Source organism: Podarcis bocagei (genome assembly GCF_964188305.1).
Source record: "Podarcis bocagei genome assembly, chromosome: Z".
Lineage (NCBI taxonomy): Eukaryota > Metazoa > Chordata > Lepidosauria > Squamata > Lacertidae > Podarcis > Podarcis bocagei.
Window position 1 is genome coordinate 18,981,840 of NC_138140.1, and position 25,827 is coordinate 19,007,666.

A 25,827-nucleotide genomic window follows, 5' to 3' on the forward strand; every position below is an offset into this window, starting at 1 on the left:
TTGAAGCGAGTAGCAGAAAAGGGTGGATTCTGCAAGTTAAATTAAAAACCTGGCACCCTAGACCAGGGAAACAAGTCCAATGCTCATCTGAAGCAAAAGAACACCGAGTCCAAGTAGTTTATTTTGCACACAGATTGGGTAAGAAAACAGCCTAGATTGTAAATCGAAAATTTCCAGTCATTTTCTGTTGGGCAGAACTTCGTCACTTGACTTTGCTCCCTGCATCTGTGAAATCTAAAAAGTGGTGGTTTTTACCCAAGGGCAAGCAAAGCTGGAAAAAGGCTTTGCTTGTTAAGCCTGAGTTTTTCATCTGATTTTGCAAAAGTCAGTTTAGGCAGTGGAGGCAGCCAGCTCCCTCTACAGGCTGGCGGTGTCAGCCAGTTTTGTGTTTCACACACAAAAGGTGCCAGAAGTTCCCTGTGAAGAGTCACTCTGGGCCATGGGACTGCCTGCATATCCGATTTAACATCCTGTCCTTGAAAGGAAATGCATAAGTGGGGGGAGGGGCTCCCAGACTTAACAGAAGTAAATAAATTTTAAAAAGGCTTCTTCATGCAGTGATGCAGTACATACTTCAACTGTGGAACTCCCGCAGAAAGTAGTTATTGCCACCATCTTGGATGGCTTTAATGGAGGATTAGACACATGCAAGGGGATGCGGGTGGCGCTGCGGGTTAAACCACAGAGCCTAGGACTTGCTGATCAGAAGGTTGGTGGTTTGAATCCCTGCGATAGGGTGAGCTCCCGTTGCTCGGTCCCTGCTCCTTCCAACCTAGCAGTTCGAAAGCACGTCAAAGTGCAGGTAGATAAATAGGTACCGCTCCAGCGGGAAGGGAAACAGCGTTTCCGTACGCTGCTCTGGTTTGCCAGAAGCAGCTTAGTCATGCTGGCCACATGACCCGGAAGCTGTACACTGGCTCCCTCGGCCAATAAAGCGAGATGAGCGCCGCAACCCCAGAGTCGGCCATGACTGGACCTAATGGTCAGGGGTCCCTTTACCTTACCTAGACAAATGCATGGAGGAGCATTGCTTCCCACAATGCTTTTGAACACCAGTTGTTGGTAAATGCATGAGGGGAGAGCTCCTCTTGTGCTCAGGTCCTGCTTGCGAGCTTCCCCCTGGAGCATCTGGGTGGCCACTGTGAGGACAAGACGCTGGGCAATTTGGCCTGATCAAACAGGGCTCTTCCTATGCTTCCTGTATTGCAGGGGGTTGGACTGGATCAGTAATGGCCAAATTTGGCCCTCCAGCTGTTTGGGGACTACAACTCCCATCATCCCTAGCTAACAGGACCAGTGGTCAGGGATGATGGGAACTGTAGTCCCCAAACAGCTGGAGGGCCAAGTTTGGCCATCACTGGACTAGATGATTCTCAGGGTTCCTTCCAGCTCTGCAATCCTATGATCCTGATGTGGTCCTGATCTTTTATCTGACTTGAATCAGATAACCCAAGGTGTTTCAGGCAGTGGGTATCTTTCCCAGCCCTCTCTGGAGATGCCAGTGGGAACTGAACCAGGGGCCTTCTGCATGGCAAAGCAGATGTTCTTAACCACTGAGCCAAGGCCCTCTCCGATTTCTCTAAGCTCCTGCATGGCTGAGGAATTTCAAGGGAAATCAAAAGTTTTATGCCTGTATGAAATACTCTTTCAGTTCGATTTTGGGTTTTAAAAAGAGTAGTTTCGGTGGTGCAGAAATATTTCCTGCTTGATCCTTGTAGTGAATAGTCACACCTCTTAACAGTGATGTTACGAATAAGGACAATTTAGATTTGGGGTAGGATCATCACAGTTAGATATCACTGGCAAAATACTGAGTTAAGATTGAAGACTTAGACATTTCCAAGGAAGGAAAAGAATTCTGTTGAGGCTTGTGGATTTTTTTTCTTGGGGGCAACTTGCAATCCTCCTCACGCATCTCATTTAAAATTATTCTCTGTCCAAAAGGACAAGCTGGCCCTGTATTTTTTATATTGTTAGCCATTTAAACTGTCCTTATGGTTAGCCTCTTTCCAAGGTGTAGAAGGTCATCTTTATTGCACCCGTAGAATGACTCTGGATCCATCCAAAGTGCAGCTGTGGGTGGTCCTTTTTCCACTCAACACAGAACTTTCCAATTAAGTCAAGGTGTCCCCTCCATGCCCCCTGGTCCTGATGGACACCTCATTAAAGTCTGCTTTTCACCTTATTTCTTTAACCTTGGTGGTCTAACAACAGGCATAACTACAGCCAAACATTTCCCTTATGTGGACTGGTTTGTTTGTGTCCTTTTGATTCTGACTACATTGTCAGTCAATAGGATGTTGGTGGAGGAAACAGGCCCATAGCTGTATGGATTCTGAGAACATCTAGATCCATCCTTCAGCACCTGATAGGCATGGTGTGGTCATAGGGTGGAGGCCTCCATGCTATCAGGGGCACCAACTCCATAGATGCAGATGCTCTTCCTCTCTTGTGATGCAAGAACTCATGGGCAATCAATGAAGCTGAATGTTGGAACATTCAGGACAGAGGAAGGAATTATTCACACAGTGCATAGTTGAAATATGGAACTCCCACAGGAGGCAGTGAAGGCCACCAATTTGAATGGCATAAAGAGAGGACTGGACAACTAAAGGGAGAAGGCTGTCAGCGGCTACTAGCCACAATGGCTCTGTTCCACCTCCACAATCAAAGGCAGTCAATGTCTCTGAATTATACCTGTAGCTGGAAATCACAACAGGGGAGAATGTTGTTGCTGCTGCCACACTCAAAGTCCTGTTTGTGGCTCTTCCCTTTGTGGCATCTGGTTGGCCACTGTGAGGACAGGATGCTGAACTAGTTGGGACATTGGCCTGATCCAGCAGGCTTTTCTTATACGGTAACTGTCTGAAAATTGCTTTTAAAAACTGGCAAATGATGTGGGTGTATGGTGTCTACAATTCATAAGAGCTGCCAGCTAGGAAAGGCAGGTTCGAATCATGCAAGCCTCTCCCTTACAGCTTCAGGCATCCCAGCTGTAGCATGGGAACAATGGAACATAAATATTAATGTCATCTAGAAGGTGATCACATTTATTCTAGCACATACTTTAATGGCTTTTTGAACTGCTTTTCTAATTCTTAAGAAAATCTAAAGTAAGAGTGAGCAAATCAGTTTTTTCCCCTCATACATGTATCACTTTAGCACACATTCACTCATATTTTTTCCTATTTCTGAATTAAACCTTCAGGGTTTCTTTTTGGTTGTGGTGATGTTTTAACAATCCACATGAAAAATTATTTTTAGGTGTGTATTCCCTTAAAAAAAGTAACCATCCTTTGAAATTTGCCTGCCTCCGAGTTTTGCAGTGCAATTCTCCATTCATTCATTCATTCATTCATTCATTCATTCGATTTATATACTTCCCTTTATCATAAGATCTCAGGGTGGTTCACAGAATAAAATGCAGGATAATAAGTAAATAAATAGAACAGCAAAACAACCCCCGCCCCAGTAATGAGTACAAAACTGCATATCCTTATGTAAAGTGTTCATAAAAATGCATATGTTACCGAAAATAACACTTCGCTGCCTGTACCCCTCCATTTCCCGCTCCTGGCACTGTTCCTGGATTACCATGGACTGCTCATCCATTTTCAACTTCAGGCACACATCACTCCTAGCCCTCTCTCCAGGAAACACAGATCCCACGACTGGCTCCAGTGTTACAAAAGCTGGGTGCCTGCCCCTCTCTCTATCCTGAGTGGTGGCAAGAGCCTATGAGGTCCCAGGCACACACCCAGGGTCCATTCTTCTTTGGAGAATGGAAGACACGGTGGAGACTGTCATGCTTTGAGAACTATGGTTTATTCACCTGTTTACACCTTCAGTTGGCATGGGGGAAGTCCAGATGTTACTGTATACACATTTCCAGAGGCTGCACTGAAGGCAACCTTTAGGCTGCCTCCCTCCAAGATGGATCTCAGCTCTTTCCTCCCATTCTTCTTCACAGAAAAACTTGTTCCTGTCCCCTCAAACACTCCCCATCACTTTGGTAACCTTTCAAACTCCTGTCTTTGTTCATACCTGGGAGCGGGGGTGGGTGTGGGTGGAGAGGTCTCTTACATTGGCAACCACCCACAATGGGCCCTCAATGGCCCTCTATTGTTGCCTTAATGACCCTGGCTTGGCCAATTTACCCAGGAATTCCTCTACAGTTTATATTTCTCCCTTCCCAACCCAAGCAATCACAAACCTAGAATTGATTAATTTCCAGGGTTTACCCTAAATCTATAACTATTTATTTACTTATTTATTTATTTGTTTATACACCACATTTTTCCCTGACAGGACTCAGGTGTGCTATTTTAGGCAATCTTGCTTTGCAATTATGTGTATATTAGAGGAAATTGCATTTTTAAAATGTCCTTGGAGAAATCTGCAGCAAAATGCACCTCTGTAAATCAATCAATCAATCAATCAATCAATCAATCAGAGTGGTTTAACAACAATTATATTTAAACCATGCAATAAAAACACACACATAAAGAAAGTTAAAATTGGAAATCAGCTAACTACTATGGACAGATGTATTCTTAATTGTTTTATGAATTCTCATGAGGCTTTAAAAAAAATAATATTATCAAATTGGTGTTGAAATGCAGAGAACTGAACTGAAAAAAATGAGAAATGGGGAGAAATGGAAATGGAAATTGACAAATTCACTGCTCCCCGACTCTGAGTATGGCTAACAATGGATCTCCCTCTCCCTCTCAATGTCCTATCTATATCCCGTTGTAAATAAAAATATGCCTTTTTCCCTTATGGGGTATCCAAGAGCCCATATAGAGTCCTTACATAGGTTGCCTATTGGTAGGAGAAAATAACAGAGGCCAACCAGAGAATATTGAGAAGCAAAGCAGCTAGTAAGCTTGATCTTTATTGATCTGTTGCAACAGGGTACTCCCCTCACACGCAGGAGAGGAAGAGGACCCAGAACAATGGCCTGCAAGGCCTTATAAAGACTTTTGAAATTCCCATCCTCTAGATCAAGACCACCCCCAGAAACATTATGCATACATCACAGAAGGGGTGTAACCTAAGGCCACCCCTCAGATACATCCCACCTACATCACAGAAATTTAAATGTTGTTTTTCTCTTGTCCTTGTTTATCTCCTGTCTAGCAGGTTACTTGATTGGATTTTCTGGGGAGCCTGGCCATTCTTTTGTAGTGGTAAAATACTTATTTCCTGGGCCAGGTCACAGGCTCACACCTTATTCAAACACAGATTAAGACAGGATTTGTGAAGGAAGAGACAATGGGGAGGCTTTTCCATTTTTAACCTTGCAGAGAAAGGATTTGGTCAGTTTAGGAATCAAAATGGTTCCAGGTTGGCTTTCCTGTGCTGATCTATGTATGTGCAGTTATGAACATTACTATATATCTAAGACCATAAAATTCCTATCACATTATTCCCCCCTTTGGGGCTAGAATGTTTCTTAAAAAATTTTGCCCCACAAATAATAACATCGTATGTTGTAAATGGATGTCTTTGTATAAATATATCATATAAAAATAACACATGTTGCGTTTTGCTACTAAATTACTTGTGGCATTCTAACACTTTGGGAGAGACCATTTACTCAATAGTGTTCTATGCTTTACACCTAGCAGGAAGGTCCACTAATGACTGAAAAATGCAGTTGGAGTTTTGTCCTTCGCCATTTTTGTGTGTTTCTCAGGTGTCAAGCTAGCTCTTCTGTGGTCTCACACTGACATAGTGCTACAGCAACACATCCTGTCTGTTGAATCCCCTCAGGGCTTTCAATTAACCATGTTGCCTGGCATTCACCATAGGTGGCACAGGTTTGGGCATCTCGTGAGGGAGAGGTCTTCGCCTTGGCCTTTAGCTATGGGATTTTATTATAGGCTGTGGTCTCGCACTCATGGGAAGTTGCTCACTTGCACTTAAAGGACCAAAAAGCTAATTGCAGCCTGGATACACTTGACCAATTCAAACTGAGTCCAATTTGAATTTATCTTGCCCCATGGTTCTCAACTCTTCAAACCAATCTGTTAAAAGAAAACCATTCTTAACAAGGGCAGTTGTCCAAATAAGTCAATTTAAGTCTATAAGGGATCATTCCTGCTAAAGCAAAGCATATGCACCTTCATGTACCTGGTGTTTTATGGATCCAGAAGCTTGTCCTTGGCAAAACGAGGTTTAACACATTTTAAAATGGATAGGGAAAGTTGGCAGAGTGCCAGGTGGAACAATGAAATGTGGTTATAAATTGATCTAAACATTGGACTACACAATAGTGTGAGCTATTAGAAAGTATAAAATGCATGAGAATTCTCCATTGGTGTGTAAGCAATAAGACATTAAACATAAAAACAATTACACACAAAAATTGCCCCCCTTTGTGGAAATCACACTGTCAGACACATTTCAACATTCTTACATAATAACACATAATACAAAACAAACTAATTAAATATCAGTTACATATCTTGACACAATTGTGATCTTTTATGCATGTATCTTTTGAATCCTGGAGCACAGTCTTAAGGTTCAAAAGTGAGAAAATGTCCTTGCAATTCAACTCCTCCCCTTTGCCATGAGGGGTTGTTGCTGCTTTTCATCATTGCACATCTGTAGAAGTGATATCCTGTAAGGGGCAGGGTTTTTTGGGGACTTAAACACACAGTTAGACAAGGAAGGGGCAAAAGGCAAAAAGGATGTCCTTGAGTTTTCCGTGGGAAGCTGCAGATAATTAAAAATCTTAGCACATTAAGCATTTTATTTATTTCAATATTATTATCACATTTCCACATAATTACTGTTATTATCTGCTAAGTTTGTTTGCTTTCCTTCACTTAGTTTTTGTTGTTGTTGTTCTTCTCATATTATAAAATAAAAATTACTCCACATGTATAGAAAGAGAACTGTAAAAAATACAAAAGAAAGCAAAAAATTAGATTACCAGTCAGATGAAAACAAACTTGACACAAGGACATCAGATTTAGAAAAGAATTATTATTAAATATATTATCAAAACCACGCAGATTACTACTAGACTGAAAAAAATGGGAAAACAATGGGGGAAAAACTTTAAATTCACCATGTGCTATCTGATAAAAGAACTTCATGAAACTGACTTTCAACATGTGATGAACATGTCCCCAAAGTAGAACACACAGACACAAAATGACCTATGAGGAACCAAAAATAAATAAATGCTAAGACACGCAATTAATAAGAAACTTGAAGTAACCTGAAGTAATCTGTTTTGGCATTTTAACATCCCAAATGTCAGCTGTAATGTTAATAGCGAAATACTGGGAAATGAGTTAATACCAAGAAAAATGAATGGCAATTTAAAGTTGTGCAGGTACCTTGCACTAGCCAAAATGACAGAATTAATAAGAAATGCTCAGGCAAAAAGGTAAACAAATACCATTCCACAAACAATGTCCACATACTTCCCTATTTTATCTACCTCCCTATCTATCTCAGCCATTCTGATTACAATTTTTCAGCCTTCTGTATCACAGCATCTTCTTAGCATTAATGCTCAGTTCTTTTTTGTAGCTGAGTGGAACGAAGCAGGCATGCAGTTGAGGAATTTGGAGGGGGGGAGCCTTTGCAATCGTGGTTATGAGGCCATTCCAAAGGTGAAATTCTTGTAGAAAGTCCCCCATCTCCTCTCTGGCTTAGCAATGGAGCGTTTTTGTGCTGTGGAATGTGGCAGTTTTCCCAGAATGACTAAGCAAGCAGGGATCTCCCAAATGGCCTCTCCAATGGTTGGTCTTTCTCAGCCACTCCATGCGACACTAAACCTCTCTCCTCCCCACCCCTAAACCTTGCAACTGAGCATTTGCACAAAATCCAGAGAGCGCTGCCTGAGCTGGTTGCCAGTGAACTCGCTTACATTTGTTTATATTTGTTTTTTGGTTTTGTATCATCACATTGGTAAGCCCAAGGCACAACTAAATTAAAAAGACATTTCACAGAATCACAGAGTTGGAAGTGACCGCAAAGATGATCTAGTTCAAACCCCTACAATGCAGGAACCTTTCACCCAAAGTGGGGCTCAAACCCACAAACCTGAGATTCAGCATTTCATGCTCTACTAACTGAGCTATCCCACTTGGCAAAAATGTCTGGAACCTGAATGAATGAGCAGTAATACAGCAAGTGCAATTCATTGTAAACAAGTGTAAAGTGATGCATGCTGGGGCAAAAAAAAACCCCCTTAAATCTATTCTCATGGCGTCTGATTTGACAGTGACAGACCAGGAATGAGACCTTGGGGTTGTAGGAAATATTTACTCCCTCATTCAATGGACATCCAATGAACAGAGGTTGGGTAGCCATCTATCAGGAATTCTTTAGCTGTGATTCCTGCATTGTGGAGAGCTGGACTAGATGGCCCTAGGGGGATCCCTCCAGCTGTACAATTCTGTGGTTCTATACCATCACATAACAGCAATGGGCACAATCTTTGTGGTGACAGCCTGGAAGTGGTCCTAGTAAAGACATTCTGCCCTGCTGAGCATAAGGATTGTGGAGGACACAGGAGAAGCTTGGATTACACCATGGAGCTGCCATTGACAGACCCTGATTGACAACCTTAGTCAGTGTTTTATTACTCCATTTCTTGTAGGATATTGGAAACTGCCTTAATGAAAATGGTGCCTCCTGATTAGTGGGCCTGCTATTTATTTTTTAATAAAAAGGTTGCATTATTTTTCAAACCAGAAAACATAAATGACAAAGAGCCAGAGAGAGAGAGGACACATTTCCAAACACGTCACCAACTGTGGCAAACTTTCTGTATCAGCTTAAAATCAAAGTTTGTTTTTGTTTTTTTTAAAAGGGAAACTCCATATCCAGATTTAATGAATTAACTGAATTAATGGATTAGCCAATATTCCAAAAAGAAAGAAACAGGAAACACTTTTAAAAAACACCCAATTGCTTGGGATTTATTTAATCGGAAGACATATTGACATTTTACCTTGGAAAGACAGCCCCTGCCACATTCCATAATTGTGATTGCTGGATTGGAGTAATATCCATTGAATTCCTTGTTCATGAAACACATATACAAAGTTACCCGATTTGCACCTCTCGGATTAAGGGCGCAGACGGTAATTATTCTGTGCACCAAACTGAATATATGAAAGAACACATATTAAAATGTTTTGGGGGGAGGTGCGAAATTCTTTCAAATATGTGTTTCCCGTATTTGTTAAAGAAATAATTTGCAGATCAATGCAGAAATGGAATACAATGGAAGTATGGATAGAATCATAGAATTGTAGAGTTGGAAGGGATCCCAAGGGTCATCTAGCCCAACCCCTTGCAAATGCAGGAGTCACAGCAGGTGACCATCCAAACACCCAAGGTAATAGAATCATAGAGTTGAAGAGTTGAAAGGGACCCCGAGGGTAGTCCAACCCCTTGTCCACCAGCTAGTCTGCTCCACTGTTGATAAAAAGGGGAAGCTCCATGTAATGGAACTAGACATAGCTGTAGGAAAAACCTTAGCTTCCTGAAAAATCTCCTGTTTCTATTTAAAACCAAGCTCAAGTGGCTAACTCTCATGGTTACAAAGATGACTACTTGATTGTTAGGTCCTAACTGCCAGCTAAATTAGAATAAATAATGCCTATGTGGTTAATTTCCATGACATGCCTGGAATTTTATTCATTTAATCCAAATTTTGCACAGTTTAGCTAAATAGCAAACAGATTCCTTTGGGCTCAGTGCCTGGCTGCTAAGACGCTGCTTTGCCAGAAGGCAATACAATGGGCAATAGGTTAGTTCTGTGTCAAAAAATTTATCCTGGGCTTTTCCTCTTTCACAGAAGCCTCTTTCACAGAATTGCAGCACTGGAAGGGACCATAAGAGTCATCTAGTCTAACCCCCAGCAATGCAGGGACCTTTTGCCCAATGCTGCCTTCAAATGTTATCAATGGAGAGAGAAAAAATGCAGTGAAATTCTCATGGGCAGGGTTCAGGATTTTTGTGGCACTTACTTTTGAAGTGACTGAGTAGTGTTTGTGGGTGCCATTTATTTCTGCCTGCAAATCCAGACTCCCTTGGAAGGTGGTGGACTCACCTTCATTGGAAGCTTTGAAGCAGAGGTTGGGATGGCCATCTGTCATGGATGCTTTAGTTGATATTCCTGCATTGCAAGGGGGTTGGACTAGAAGACTTCAGCATCCCTTCCAACTCTGCAGTTCTATGGTTCTATGGCTGAATGTGAATTTGAACCCTGGTCTTGCAGTCCCTGCACTCTGAGCACTACATGACTCTGGCTGTCATGAACACAGGAGTGGCATGCTTCCACCTTCCTTTTACAACCTGCTGAGCTGAACTTGGTTTAACTGGGCAAATAGCTGAAAAGGGGATTTGATTCCACAGGAGATCTTGGCTTCAGCTGTGCTGGCAAGTGATGGCTTGCTATACCAGAACAGCGAGGGAGTTTTTGGGGCAGAGATGCCTTTGCAAAATCTGTGGTGCATTGTGCCAGGTTTTGATATTGAAATTCTAGCCTGTGGTTTGTTTGGGCTGGTTGAGAGCCATGCTTAAACACACACACACATGCACACACTTGGAATAGAAGTGCACATTCCTCCTCCACAGCTGGTTCTAGCCAATGGTTGAATGGACTATAACTTACATTAGCTCCGGCCAGTATATCTGCCTGGAAATCGCCAGGTAGAGGGAAAGGCTCTGCTAGATGCCTTGTGTGAATGCAGCCAGGTTGAGCTCTGTCACATGTTATGAGCTGGCATTATGAGGAGGGAAGCTGTATGTTATTGCCCTGCCATACCAGTTCAATAGCAGTTGTTAGAGGGAGAGGAGGGGTGCTCTTGTGCTTGGGTCCTGCTTATGGCATTCCCATTGGAGAATCTGGTTGGCCATTGTGAGGACAGGATACTGGACTAGGCTAGCAGGCCCTTTCTATTTCCTTATGTTCTGTAATTTAGGCACTTGGGGCTGCCCTGAAAAAGGCCCTGTCAAGCATAGATTCTAGCTGGAAGATTCAGGACTGATAAAAAGAAATCCCTTCTTCATGCAGCACACAGTTAAACTATGGAATTTGCACCCGCAGGATAGCCACCAACTTGGTTGGCTTTAAAAGAGGATTGGACAAATTCATGGAGGAAAAGGCTATCAATGGCTATTAGCCACGCCAGCTGTGCTCTGCCTCCGTGGTTGAAAGCAGCTGTGCTCCTGAATACCCGGAGCTCAGGGCGATGAAACAATTGCTGAGATGGCTAGAGTGCCGGTGGTGGAAAACTCATTCTGAATCTGAACAGACACAGGTTAGAGCTCAACATTGAGCCTACCAAGTGGTGATATTGACAGCAAAGAGGACCTTCTTCACCACCTCTATTGCATCTGTAGAAAACAGCAGCACAAGTCTCTTTCAGGTGGTTCACAATTTAGAGAAACCACCTGCATCATCGGGCCTAGTGAGGACCCCAAGATCTCCTGCAATGACTTTTGCAGATAAAGTCGCTCAGATTCAGAAAGAGGTAGACTCCACCGTGGGAGTAGGGTGGGGGCAGGAGAGTGCTAGAGTCCTGTGTAGTCAAGTTGTGTGGGATCATTTCCAATCTGTTACCTCTGAGGATGTGGACAGGCTGCTTGGATGAGTGAAACCCACCTGTCTCCTTGATCCTTGCCCATCCTGGCTCATAAAAGCAAACCGGGAAGAGCTGGGCAGTGGGCTCCGCAGGGTGGTGAATGCTTCCCTCTGTGAGGGAGCCTTCCCAGACACGCTGAAAGAGGTGGTTATTAAAACACTTCTTAAAAAAAATATTTGGACCCTGCCAATATGGCTAACTATCGCTCAGTCTCAAATCTTCCATTTTGGGGCAAGGTGATTGAGCGGGTGGTTGTGGAACAACTCCAAGCATGCCTGGAGGATGCAGACCATTTGGATCCCTTCCAATAGGGATTCTGGCCTCACCCTGGGACTGAAACTGCCTTGGTCATGCTGGTCAATGATCTCCGGCAGGCGAGGGACAAAGGTGAAAGCTGCTTCCTAGTTCTGCTAGATATCTTAGCGGCCTTTGTTACCATCGACCACGACATCCTTCTGGACCGTCTAGAGGGGTTGGGAGCTGGGGGCACTGTTATATTAGGTTCCGCTCCTTCCTCCTGGGCCATGTTCAGAAAGTGGTGTTGGGGGATTAGTGTTCAGTCCCCTGGGCTCTCACTTGTGGGGTGCCTCAGGGTTCTGTCTTCTCCCCTATGTTTTTTAACATGTATATGAAGCCGCTGGGAGAGATCATTAGGGGGTTTGGGCTGGGTGTTCATCAGTATCTCTTTTAAATCAGAACCAGTGAAGGCGGTGAATGTCCTGTGTGAGTGCCTGAAGGTGGTTGAAGGATGGATGGCGGCTAACAGATTGAGGCTGAATCCTGACAAGACAGAAGTACTGTTTTGGGGGGACAGGGGGTGGGTGGGGGTGGAGGACTCCCTGGTCCTGAATGGGGTAACTGTGCCCCTGAAGGACCAGGTGTGCAGCCTGGAAGTCATTTTGGACTCACAGCTGTCCATGGAGGCGCAGGTCAATTCTGTGTCCAGAGCAGGTATCTACCAGCTCCATCTGGTACGCAAGCTGAGACCCTACCTGCCCACAGACTGTCTTACCAGAGGGGTGCATGCTCTCGTTATCTCCTACTTGGACTACTGCAATGTGCTCTACGTGGGGCTACCTTTGGAGGTGACGCTGAAACTACAACTAATTTAGAATGTGGCAGCTAGACTGGTGACTGGGAGTGGCCGCCAAGACCTGAAAAACCTACATTTGCTCCCAGTACGTTTCCGAGCACAATTCAAAGTGCTGGTGTTGACCTTTACAGCCCTAAACAGCCTCGGCCCAGTATACCTGAAGGAGCGTCTCCACCCCCATCATTCAGACCAGACACTGTGGTACAGCTTCGAGGGCCTTCTGGCGATTCCCTCACTGTGAGAAGTGAGGTTACAGGGAACCAGGCAGAGGGCCTTTTCAGTAGTGGCACCCTCCCTGTGGAACACCCTCCCATCAGATGTCACGGAAATAAACAACTATCTGACTCTTAGAAGACATCTGAAGGCAGCCCTGTTTAGGCAAGTTTTTAATGTGTTAATGTAGGGAAACCCAGCCAGATGGGCAGGGAATAATAATAATAATAATAATAATAATAATAATAATAATAATTAAAAAAAATACCAATTGCTAGAAAGAACAGGAGGGGAGAGTGCTCAAACGCTCAAATCCTGTTCACAAGTTTCCCACAAGTTGACCACTGTGAGAAGAGGATGCTGTACTAGATGGGTGTCTGGCCTGATCCTGCAGGCTCTTCTTATGGCTAGTTGGACCAGTGGCCTGATCCAGTAGTCTCTGCTTATGTTCTTATGAAACCTATCCAGGCCGGTGCCACTCTAATGCCAGTGGCATTCCACCACTGGGGCACCAGCATCAAGAAGACCCTCATGTGTGGCTGTGTCCCAAATGCTCAGTAAATGCTGCATGGATAAGGGGGTCTCTCTGCACAAATGTACCACCTCAGCAGGTGTCTGTGGGAGCAGATGATCCACCAGATATTTAATATTTATATCCAACTAAGTTCTACTCAGAGTAGACCCAGTGACATTAATGGATCCAAATTAGTCACCATCTGTTAATTTCAGTGGGGCTATATATGTCAGAGCAAGCACCCTGAACTTGGCTCAGTAGCAAATTGGCAGCCAGCGCAGCTGCTCCTTCACCGTCATTAATATGCTCCTGGCAAGCTCTCCTGGTTAAGAGCCTAGCTGCCACATTCTGTGCTGGATGCAGCTCCTGAATGGAGCCAAGAGGCAGCCCCATGTGCAGTGCCTCATGTAAAGCCTGCCCTGGCACAGCCTGTTTTATCTCACCCTACGAGCCTTTGCATTAGGCAGGTGCCATCTTCAAGGGTGGCATTAAGAGGGAAGCCATGTGGCATCCATAGAAAATGAAAGTTGCTTTTGATCAGCGGTTGAGCAGAGGCATGTGCCATGGCAGACTTCCAACAAGATACCCACTTCTTCCTTCCTTTGTTCTTGTCTTTTCCTCAGGCATATTACAGCTAGTGATTAGCCAAATCATATTTTAGTCATTTTCCCTCTGGCAATGAAAATTCAGGCGCCTTCTTGTGTTAGCAGGCCACAGAGTAAACCTAGAGGAAAGAGGCAGGGGGGTCTGAATATTATGGAAGCCTGTTCCTGAGTCCCATTGAGACTTAAGCACATAAGAAGAGCCTAATGGATCAGACCATTGGTCCATCCAGTCTAGCACCCTGTTCTTACAGTGGCCAACCAGGTGCCTGTTGGAAACCTGCAAGTAGGATTCGAGCAGAAGAGCAAATTATCTCCACCTACCATTTCCAGCAACTGGTATTCAGAAGCACTGGTGTCCTTTCCTCCATGAATTATTCTAATACTCTTTTAAAGTCATCCAAGTTGGTGGCCATCACTGTCTCCTGCAGAAGGCAGTTCTGTAGTTCGACTATGTGCTGTTCGAATGCGTTCTTTCTTTTCTTTGTCTTTAATCCTCCAGTATTCAGCTTCACTGGATGTCCACAAGTTCTAGTGTTATGTGAGAGGGAGAAAAGCTTTTCTCCATGCCATGCATCATTTTATAAACTTCTATCGTGCTGCCTCTTCCTTGCCTGTTTTCAAAACTAAAAAGTGCCGAATGTTGCAACTAGGGCTGGGCGATGCCTGGTTTTCAACCTAGTGTTATATCACCAGTTAAACATCGTGATATACTGATCTATCATGAGGTCTGAAATAAGGATGGAACTATGTAGAGGCATTGGCTGGCTTCATGGTTTTTACTGCTTCGTGGTTTGTGCCAGTGCCTGCTCTTGTGATTTGCTGCCCCCTGCAGGAGCCGGCAGAGTAAACAGGGGCTGCAGGAATCAAGAGAAGCATTGCCTGCCTTCACGGTTTTTCCCACATTGTGATTTTTGCTTAGAGGGTGCACACACACATAATAATTCGTGATATATTGCCAGGTCAAAAAATATGAAACCGATATCACCATATGGACTTTAAACTGGTTTTGGACGATGTATCAGTATATTGTCCACACCATAGATTACCAGATTTTGTTCTTTTCCTATTGATCCCAAACACTGAATCTGTAATTTTCACAACTGCTGCACACTCGCACTTACTGGGGTGATGGTGTTAACCACCCACAACCTACACACCTGGCAGAGCATGGTGGAGGACTCATTGTTGGTTCAGGGTTACTTCCTCAGGCGAGAACTTCAAATGTGTTAGTTGGGTTCTCCTGGCTGGAAGGCACACCCTTCATGCCATCCTCTGGCTCAGGAGAGGAGTCCCTTTCAGGACCTTGTAGAAACCACTCTCTCTGTGGTGAAAATGAGCTTTCCATCTGTTATTTTGAGCCATCAAAGTCAAGCAGGCCATAATGCTGGCCAGTTGGGCATCCTTGCAACAATCTCACCTTTGACTTTCCCCATGGCACGTTGCAAGATGAATTTTGTAGTGATAGTGGAAGTCGGGGGGTAGGGGGCGTTCTTTTAATCTCAGACACTCTTTTTTTTTCAATCTCAGAAACAAAACTCTGCATGGCAGTGGTATTGTTGTTTACGCTGACATGTTACATTGGTTGTATATTCTTTTTGTAAAGCGCTTTGGGTGGTTTTTTTAACATTGTTTATATATATTTAATTTGTATACCATCCTTCATCTAAGGAACACTGGGCAGTTTAAAATATAAAAACAGAAGAATATATAACATAGTTACAAACAAAACAATTCCTCCCCTACCCACCGTTTAAAAGGCCATAGATTGTTTACCGGTAATTAGCCCAGGGTTTGGCAGAAATGGATACATTTGAAGAAAAGAAAGAAAGAAGAAAGAAAGAAAGAAAGAAAGAAAGAAAGAAAGAAAGAGAAATGCAAATATTTGTTTGTAATTTGGGGGGTAGTTTTTGTTTTAAACACTTTTTAAAAAAGAAAACTGTTACAGAAAACGATATAGGGAATATAATAAGTCGCTGAAAAGAGGGGACACTGTTCTTCTGTTGAATGGAAACAACTGGGGTTTGGGATATTGAATGCATTTAAAAGCCAGGGAAAGCTTACAACATATTGAGGTTCCTGAGGAAAAGTGCCAGCGAGAAGGAGAATTTATTTTCCTCAGCCAAAATAAAGAAGTCACTTCACTATATTGAGTTAGCCCCGTTTACCTTGCTTCTGAAATTTCACCTGATCATTAGATTTGGGTTGTATCCAAAAGGAGAATAAGAGGTGACATGACAGAGGTTTGTAAAATGATGCACGGCCTTGAGAAAGTGGACAGAGAAACATTTTTCTCCCTTTCTCATAACACTAGAAATCGTGTACATCCAATGAAGCTGAATGTTGAAAGATTCAGGACACACAAAAGCAAGTCCGTCTTCACACAGCGCAGAGTTAAACTATGGATCTTGTTCCCCCGGGGAGACAGTGATGGCCACCAGATTGGATGGCTTTAAAGAGGACTGGGCCAATTCATAGAGAAGAGGGCTATTGATGGCCACTAGCTTGCGCTTGGGTCCTGTTTGAGGGTTTCCCATTGGGGCATCTGCATGGCCATTGTGAGAACTGGATGCTGCGCTAGATGATCCAGGAGGGCTCTTCTTATGTTCATAATGCTGGTTCTACTCAAAGCAGAGGAACTGAAACAGATGGGCATGGCTAACTTAGGTCCATTTAATTTCAATGGGTCTACTCTTATTTGGATAAAACCTATTTGGATACAACCCTTTCTTTCTTTTCCTTGGAAATAAATTATTTGATGCTTTTGTTGCTGTTCTGTTTCATGCATGTGGTCATGTGGAATAACCAAATGGCAATCTCTTTTCACCTTTTAATCCGGGTGCTTCTTCTCCCCCCCCCCCCTTACAGCTGAACCTGCAGATCTCTTGAAGGTATTAGATTTTCACAACTTACCCGATGGCATATCGAAAACAACAGGTTTCTGCACAAGCAGGAGGTCTTCAAAAGGCGCAGATGTGGCATATCGTGTGACCAAGGATGCACAGCTGAGTGCCCCAACCAGGCAGCTCTACCCTGGTAAGGCCTGTTTTTATTCTGAGGTTATGCAGAGTTAGACCATGTATCCATCTACCTACTCTGACCAGAAGCAGGTCTCCAAAGTTTCAGACAGAAGGCATTCCTTGCCCTACCTGGAGATGACACTGAGAATTGAACCCCGGACCGTCTGCATGCACAGCAAATGCTCTGCCACTAAGCTACAGCTTCCCTTTAAAAAAGAAAGAAAACAAGATTCCAGTCTTCATGGTTCTGAGGAAAAGGTCTAATTTAAAAAGGAGCCCGAGGAAGCTGTTTTATTATCAAATAGAACTCTAGGAGGTTTTAAATCTATTGTTACTTTTAAATTTGGGGAATTTGAAAGCCTTTAAGATACATGTGTAAAAACTGTCTCGGTGGCTTCTCTCTGTGAGTTAGTGCTGCAATTCTTCAAAACAAAACGCCATAAGTGTTTTCCCACTCCCCATGTTTTGCCACGCTGGCAGTGGCTAATGCAACAGGATGCAAAGACCCTAAAACTACCAGCTTAGGAGAACAAAACCTTCTAATTATCTCAAAATATGCTATGAGGCAGAGGGCGCTTGGGTAGAAAGAGCTCTGTGGCTTTGTCTTCATCTCCCCATCTCAACACCCTTGATATTCAAATCCCCCAACCTCCATTTCCCTTGGAGATGCTCTGCAATTACTTCTGTTGTCTTTCTTTTAGCATCCCATCATTTGCTTGCTTGTGAGCTAGAGTAACATCTAGTTATTGGGATGATGTGTGTTATTAAAGAAGAAAAGGGATGAACGGTTTCAGAAAGTCCTAGGCAGCTGGCCAACCGACACATCCAAGGTCTAAACAAGGCCCTTTGGCTTATTGAGGGGTTTCGTACACAGGGCTTGACTTCATGGAATCATGGAATTGTAGACTTGGAAAAGCCTCCAACAGTGTTTCCCAACCACTGTTCCGCGGCACACTAGTGTGCCGCGAGATGTTGCCTGGTGTGCCGCGAGATGTTGCCTGGAGGGAGGCGGGCGAGTCGGGCGGCGAGAGGCGGGGCGGCGGCGGCGAGGAGAGGCTGCCCAGCGCGGGGCTCTCGCCGTCTGCCTGCCTGGCTGCCTGCGAGCTCGGCGGGCAGCGCCTCCGTCCGCAGCGCCCGCCTCGTGGCTCTCATTCCCTGCCCCTGCCAAAGCTCACCCAGCCAAGCCGCGCTCTCCTTCCTGCCTCGCTTTGCTGCCTCCTCCCCCCCCACCCCCAAAGCTTGGAGGTTCCCCGGCAAGGGGGAGGGAAAAAAATTGAAACTTACACTTTCGTGCGTCCCTCCCGGCGTGACGCTGCGCGCTGACGTCACGGGGCTGTAATGGTGGTGTGCCTCGAGATTTTTTTCATCAAACAAGTGTGCCTTTGCCCAAAAAAGGTTGGGAAACACTGGTCTAGTCCAACCCCCTGCAAGGCAGGACTCACAGTTAAAGAATCCCGGACGGGTGGTCGCCCAATTGTTGTCAATCTGCTTTGCAAAGCTCTGCCCCAAAATATGCAAAAATTCAGGAGAGTTGAGGGACATCATAATAGTCTTCATAGTTCTGAAGCATGGGCTGAATTAAATAGGGCCACCAGAATCTGCCACACCAAGTCAAGCCATTGGGCTTCCCAGTTCAGTTGTCTATACTGACTGCTAACTGTTTTCCATATTCCAGACAGGTGCTCTACCACTGAGGTTATGACCCTTTCTCTAAAAATAAATAAAGATTTTAGTCCTCATGGTTCAGAATAAAGGACTGAAATAACTAGGAACATAGGAAGCTGCCTTCTATCAAGCTAGCAGATTGGTCCAAATAGCTCAGCACTGTCTACGCTGGCTGGCAGTGGCTCTCTAGGGTCTCAGAGAGGGAGTCTTTCCCAAGCCTTACCTGGAGGCTTACCTGCTATTGAACCTGGGGCCTTCTGCATGCAGAGTATGTGCTCTTCCAGAGAGCTATGGTTCCCCCCACACACACACACACATTAAAAAAATGTTCTGGTCCTTGTAGTTTTGAATGAATAGCTGGATTAAATACAATGTAGGCAGTTGCTTTCTGTTGAGTCAGAACATGGCTCCATGTAGCTCAGTACAGTGGTACCTCAGGTGACAAACACCTTGGGTTACAAACACTTCGGGTTACAGACTCCGCTAACCTGGAAGTACTGTATTTTTCGCTCTATAACACGCACCCGACCATAACACGCACGTAGTTTTTAGAGGAGGAAAATCCGTAGGCATGCCACCCGTAGGCATTCCCTCCATAACACGCACAGACATTTTCCCTTACTTTTTAGGAGGAAAAAAGTGAGTGTTATGGTGCAAAAAATACGGTAGTACCTCGGGTTAAGAGCTTTGCCCAGGATGAGAACAGAAATTGTGCGGCGGCAGCGGGAGGCCCTATTAGCTAAAGTGGTACCTCAGGTTAAGAACGGTTTCAGGTTAAGAACGGACCTCCGGAACGAATTAAGTACTTAACCCAAGGTACCACTGTACTATTATCATTGACAGCTAGTGACTTTCCAAGGTTTCAGGCAGGGATCTCTCCCAGCCCTACATGCTTGTGCTACTGGGAATGGAACCTGGGACCTTCTGCATGCAAAGCAGGTGCTCCACCACTGAATTACAGCTTTCCCCCAAGGAACACTGCCTTCTCTGCACATTTTGAACTCATTGCTTTGGGTCCAACTCTACAATTCTGTCATTCTATGATATTTGGTCCCATTCCCATTTCCCTTTTGAAAAAGCCACCTAAGCAAGAGGCCTTTGTCACCAATCTTACAATATTGTGGTTTGGGGGTTATGCTTCCATTGCAGGGAATTAACCACTCTCTCTCCCGCCCCCCTTTTCCAATGCCAGCCTCTCCATTCCCTGAAGACTTCTCGATCCTAACCACTGTAAAAGCAAAGAAAGGGGGCCAGTCCTTCTTGGTGTCTATCTACAATGAGCAAGGCATACAGCAGATTGGTGTGGAGATTGGGAGGTCTCCCGTATTCCTATACGAGGACCACACAGGGAAACCAGGCCCTGAGGACTACCCTCTCTTCCGGGGCATCAACCTCTCAGATGGCAAGTAAGTCTGGCTTGGAACAGGTGGGTGAGACAGAGGGGTGTCAAAGATTTCTAATAAAACAGAAATGGGAGAGGACGTAGCCAGGGGTCATTTCTTCATCCCATGTCCTGAACCAAAACAAATGCAGCAAATAAGTACCTAAGAATAGCCCGCTGGATCAGGCCATTTACCCTTCTAGTCCATCATCCTGTCCTTACAGTGGCCAACCTTGTGGATGAAACCCACAAGCAGGATCTGAGCACAAGAACATTCACCCCTCCTCTGGTTTTCAGCAACTGGTATTATTCAGAAGCATTATTGCCTCCAACCATGACCACTGAGATGCCTCCAGGATATTGTAGAGTTGAAGAAGGTTCAGAAAAGAGGATGGAGCGACTTCCCTATGAAGAAAGGCTGCGGCATTTGTGGGGCTGCAGCATTTGTGGGGCTGAAGCGCTTGTGGCTGTTAAGCTTAGAGAAAAGGTGATGAAGAGCAGACACGATAGAGGTTTATAAAATGATGCATGGCATGGAGAAAGCAGAGAGAGAAAAATGTCTCTCCCTCTCTTATAACGCTGGAATTTGTGGGCATCCAATGAAGCTGAGTGCTGGAAGCGTCAGGACAGATAAAAGAAAGCCATTCTTCATGCTGCATGTAGTTAAATTGTGCAACTCACTGCCACCGGAAGGGGTGATAGACATCACCTAGCTTTAAAACAGAACTGGACAAATTCATGGAGGATGAGGCTGTAAATGGCTACTAGTTGTGACATCTGTGCTCTACCTACACAGCTGGAGGCAGCCATGCTTCCAAATATCAATTTCTGGAGACCACAGGAGGGGAGAGTGCCCTTGTGGTAACTGCTTGCAGGTTTCCTATTGAGGGCATCTGGTTGGCCACTGTGAGGACAGGATGCTAGACTAGATGGGCCATTGGCCTGATGCAGCAGGCTCTTCTTCTGTTCTTAAGAAGGACCTGAGCAAAGGAGCACTCTCCCCTTCTGCATTTTCCAGCATCTGGCATTCAGAAGCATTATTGTCTCAGTCCATGGAGGCAGAGCATAGCCTCCATCATAGCTTCTATCCATTGATAGCCTTGTCCTCTATTAATTTGTCTTTTATTGACTGTGGGCATTCTGACAGGTTGTCCTCCTGGAGAAACAGGCTCTTCATAAGATTCGGAGTCTCCGTTTAACGTTCCGGTGGGGCTTCTTATTTCCCAGGTGGCATCGGATAGCTATCAGTGTCCACAAGAAGAACGTTACCTTGATATTGGATTGTAAAAAGAAGGTTACAAAGTTTTTGGACCGGAGTGACCATCCCATCATCGATGTCAATGGCATTATTGTGTTTGGAACAAGGATCTTGGATGAAGAAGTATTTGAGGTAAGCGTGAGAGAGAAAAGAGCTACTGAGAAGCCAGAATGGCATTTCAGGTTGTTGAAATATTGAGGGTGCTATCTTTCTGTTGGAGAAGAATGTTCCAGATCAGAAATTGAGGGGTCACCAATATTGGGGTTTTTTTAATTTCAGAGTGGCTTACATTACAAATGGTTAGAACACAACAGTCCCTGCACTCAGACACACATTGTAAAAGACATGGCATGAGAGAAAAAATGGATGAGGAGGGAGAGAGGTACCAAAATCTGGAAGGATGCTTATGATTCAGAAATGCATTTTCCTAGCCCTGTCCAAGTTAACTATAACAACCCCTGTGTTGGGTGGGGGGCAGCTCCACCCCACCCCACCTAAGGGGACACTACTGATGGAGGGATAGTTATCTAGAGTATCAGGTATCTGTGTTTTCCAGCACATGTGATTAGCAGAAAGTTGTGTGTTGTGTACGAAAGCAAGCATTCCATGTGGATCTGTCCAGTGGAAGGTGTGATCCTTAATTGTCAGTAATGGTGCACTGTAGCTCATGGCATGGAGCTTTCTCCCACAAGCCTCTAAGAAGCTCCAATCTAGATGTACCCAGGATGCCTTGATAAGAGCGAGAACAGGCAGAGCGGAAGGGTTTGTATTTTTCCAGAGGCTGTCATTCACCATGCATATCAGTGACAGAAAGTTCCTTGTTGTGAATTATTGTAGGGCAAGATCTGTAAGGACCTGATGGAACTGTTTTATGGAGTATTTAATTATGTATGATTTTTATAACTAATTTCATGTGTGTAGAGCACTTAGAAGCCATTCTTTTGATAAAGCAATAAACAAAAACAACATCATTTCAGCAGGACACATAGATACCCTAAACAAATCTGGAATGTTTCTAACCACGAATGGTTGCAGACTTGTTCCATAATGGTGGCTGTTTTTAAAATAAAATAAAATAACATACCTTTTGGCTATACTGACTAATGAGGAAGCAGATTCCATTAAAGGATAATGTATTTTGGTACTGATTTCCATCATATTGTAACAGGATCCTCCAAATTGGACCATTTTTATGCTTATGACCATGTAGCTGAATAGCCAAGGTTGGTTTTGGCAGCTGATTCAGACACCAGGCGGCAGATTTCATCACTGTCCCAAAAGCTAGACTTATTCCCTGCAAACTGGCTGGTCTTAAGTATCAACCAGACACCTATATTTTCCTTCTCTCCCCCCCCCCTTCCTTTCCTCCTCCTCACTTTTTTAAGATATACATTTTATTGCTTCACCCACCACCACCCAGAAACTACCTTGCAAGCATTTACTCATTCATTATCATTATTTTGGTCAATGTGTGTTCACATTGAAACAAAAGCCCTGCCAGGTCTTCATGCTGGTGTAGCTGGGAGAGCATGGAGGCTCCCTACAACCAATATTTCATTATTTCCACATATTTATACAAGAAGCAGCAATCAGTATTCAACCATGCCACCCCCCACCCTGCAAAAGCACCAAATGTCCATTTAATTGCATTTAACTTGCAAGTCATTTCAGTTGCCAGATGTCCCCAGAGGCCTATAACCATGTACTATCAGTGTTGCATATATTACAGAACTGTGCCAGGTTGATTGAATAGTAGTGGCTTGATTGTTAGTTTGACTCTCTAAGACATGTTTGCATTTGTCCATTAATATTAAGCCCCAGAGTGGTGAAGTCCAGATATGAAACAGGTCTGCACTTAAAGTCTACCAATAACTTGCAAGAGTAAGTCAAGGGAGTTTCTGAAATGGACTTGAAATAGAAATTCTTCCTTGCTGGTAATTCCAAATGTCACCTAGAATGAGGATTCAGCAACAACAAAAATCTGTTGGTAGCTCTCAAGCTGCCACCTACTTTCTCTGCTGATCAGTGCTCCTTAGCTCATTAGCTCATTAGCTCACCCATTCAGGGTTTATATAGGAACACAGGAAGTTGCCTTCTGTTGAGTCAGACCACTGATGGTGCAATATTATTGAACCTGACTGGCAGGGGCTTTCCAGGATTCCCAGCCCCACTTGAAGACAGTAAGGGCTGAACCTCATACCTGCATGCTAAGAAGATGCTCTGCCACTGAACCCTATAAAGTTCCTATCTCTTGCAGTTCTGAAGGAAGGACATCATCAAATAGACTGACTGGCAGGGACTCTCCAGGGTTCCAGTCTTTTCTCAGTCCTAACGGGAGATGTTGCAAAGGATTGAACCTGGGGCTTTCTGCTTGCAAAGCAGATGCTCTACCAACGGCACCCCTGCTGTTCTCCATAGGCCCCTTCCTGTTAGTGTCAGGATAGCTTTAAGATGACAGTTCCTGAAGCCTTTGTCTGAGGGCCTTGTCAGACAGGCCAGTATCTAAAACAAGCAGCCTAACTCTTGGCTTGACAGGAGGGGTCATAATAATAGCGTTAATAAGCTCTGTGTCCATTGGGCTGTCATAAAAACTTAATCTGTCCACCCTGTCGCTAATGGCTTCATGGAGAAAAGAGAGTTTTCCAACTGTTTTTTTCTGACACCATAGGTACCAACTCTTAGGTCTGAGGTGTCTTCAGCCCCACCAAAGTCTGCTGGAATGGGGCTGAGCCCCCACAATCTTGAGGGGCCAGGCCTCACAGCAGCAGCAGGCCTTACTGGACATCACAGGAGTGGCAAGCCTTACCGGGCCTGTGACAACAGTAGGCCTCACAGGGCCTCGCTGTGGTGGCAGCAGGCCTGACCAGGCCTTGCAGTGGTGGCAAGCCTTGGTGGGCCTCACAGCAGTGGTGGTCTCACCGCCCCCCCCCCCCAACGTTGGGCAGAAATCTGCACCTCTGATCTCAATAGAGGATGGGGGCTCATTTTACGTTCTTATGATTATAGACCACTTTGGTTGCCCTTATCTAGCTCCACTGCTTTGTATAATACATTTATTACGGTATTTACTTGAATGTGTCTTGGCCAAATTACGTCACAAAAAATAGGGTGTGCATTAGATTTGATGGCGCATTTGCATTCACCAGCAAATACTTTCTTTCGGTTTCAAGGTTTTGAAAATGGAGGTCCACATTAGATTTTGATGGCTCATTAGATTTGTGTAAATACGGTTCTTTTAGAATCATAGGACTGAGGAGTTGGAAGGGACTGCAAGGGTCACATCTAGTTCAGCCTCCTGCAACTCAGGAATCCCAGCTAAAGAATCCCTGACAGATGGCCATTGACCCCTGCTTAAAAAACCCCAAGGAGGGAGAGTCCACCACCTTGCACGACAAGGCCCTTTGACTTATTTGTTTCCCTCATTATGAAATAACCAGACAAGACAGAAAATATATACAGTGGTACCTCGGTTTACAAACTTAATCCGTTCCGGAAGTCCGTTCTTAAACCAAAATCGTTCTTAAACTGAGGCGCGCTTTCCCTAATGAGGCCTCCCACTGCTGGTGCCCTTCCGCCATTCAGATTCCGTTCTTAGACCGAGGTAAAGTTCTCAAACTGGGAACTACTAAACTGAGTAGTTCGTAAACAGGGCTGTTCTTAAACCGAGGTACCACTGTAGAATGGGTTCAAATTAGGCCACAACTTTATTGATTACAGATGTGAATGGTTTGGCTTAGGCACAGGGTGGAGCCATCCCCTCCAACCCCTCTGCTGGGAGAGCATTTAAGGGTGAACTACCACTAGAGGGAGCCCTAATGAGCTACATCAAATAGGGGTACATCTGAGGGGTCCCAGTTGGAAGGAGTGCTATGGCCCTGGCTCCCACCTGGGCATTCGGATAGAAGCAGCTCTTCCTGGATCCCTTTACCAGGATACCCTTAACCAAGGAGGGGCAGGCAGAGGCTACAACCTTCCCTCGAACCAAGACTAGGCTTAAAGGTAAAGGTGCCTCTGACTGTTAGGTCCAGTCATGGCTGACTCTGGGGTTGCGGTGCTCATCTCACTTTACTGGCCGAGGGAGCCGGTGTACAGCTTCTGGGTCATGTAGCCAGCATGACTAAGCCGCTTCTGGCGAACCAGAGCAGCGCATGGAAACACCGTTTCCTTTCCTGCCAGAGCAGTACCTATTTATCTACTTGCACTTTGACGTGCTTTCGAACTGCTAGGTTGGCAGGAGCAGGGACCTAGCAAAGGGAGCTCACCCTGTCGCGGGGATTCAAACCTCCGACCTTCTGATCCCCACTGCCTAACCTCACAAAGTTGTGAGAATTGCTGCATTTGTCCTAAATAATAAGAATAAGAATAGGAATTTTATTTATCTGCCTATCTGACTGTGTTGCCCTAGCCATTCTGGGCAGCTTCCTATGTATATAAAAACATCATTAAACATTTAA

General features: G+C 44.6%; 1 protein-coding gene across 3 annotated transcripts in view; it reads left to right on the forward strand.

Annotated features, from left to right (window-relative positions):
- COL5A1 (collagen type V alpha 1 chain) overlaps positions 1–25,827 on the forward strand; it is a 183,019-nt gene that overhangs the window by 26,011 nt on the left and 131,181 nt on the right. For all 3 annotated transcript variants that reach the window (XM_081178653.1, XM_081178655.1, XM_081178654.1), the window contains exons 2-4: positions 16,918–17,085; positions 19,927–20,140; positions 21,343–21,505. In XM_081178653.1, coding sequence (XP_081034779.1) covers positions 16,918–17,085; positions 19,927–20,140; positions 21,343–21,505 — 545 coding nt within the window. The remainder of the gene's footprint in view (positions 1–16,917; positions 17,086–19,926; positions 20,141–21,342; positions 21,506–25,827) is intronic.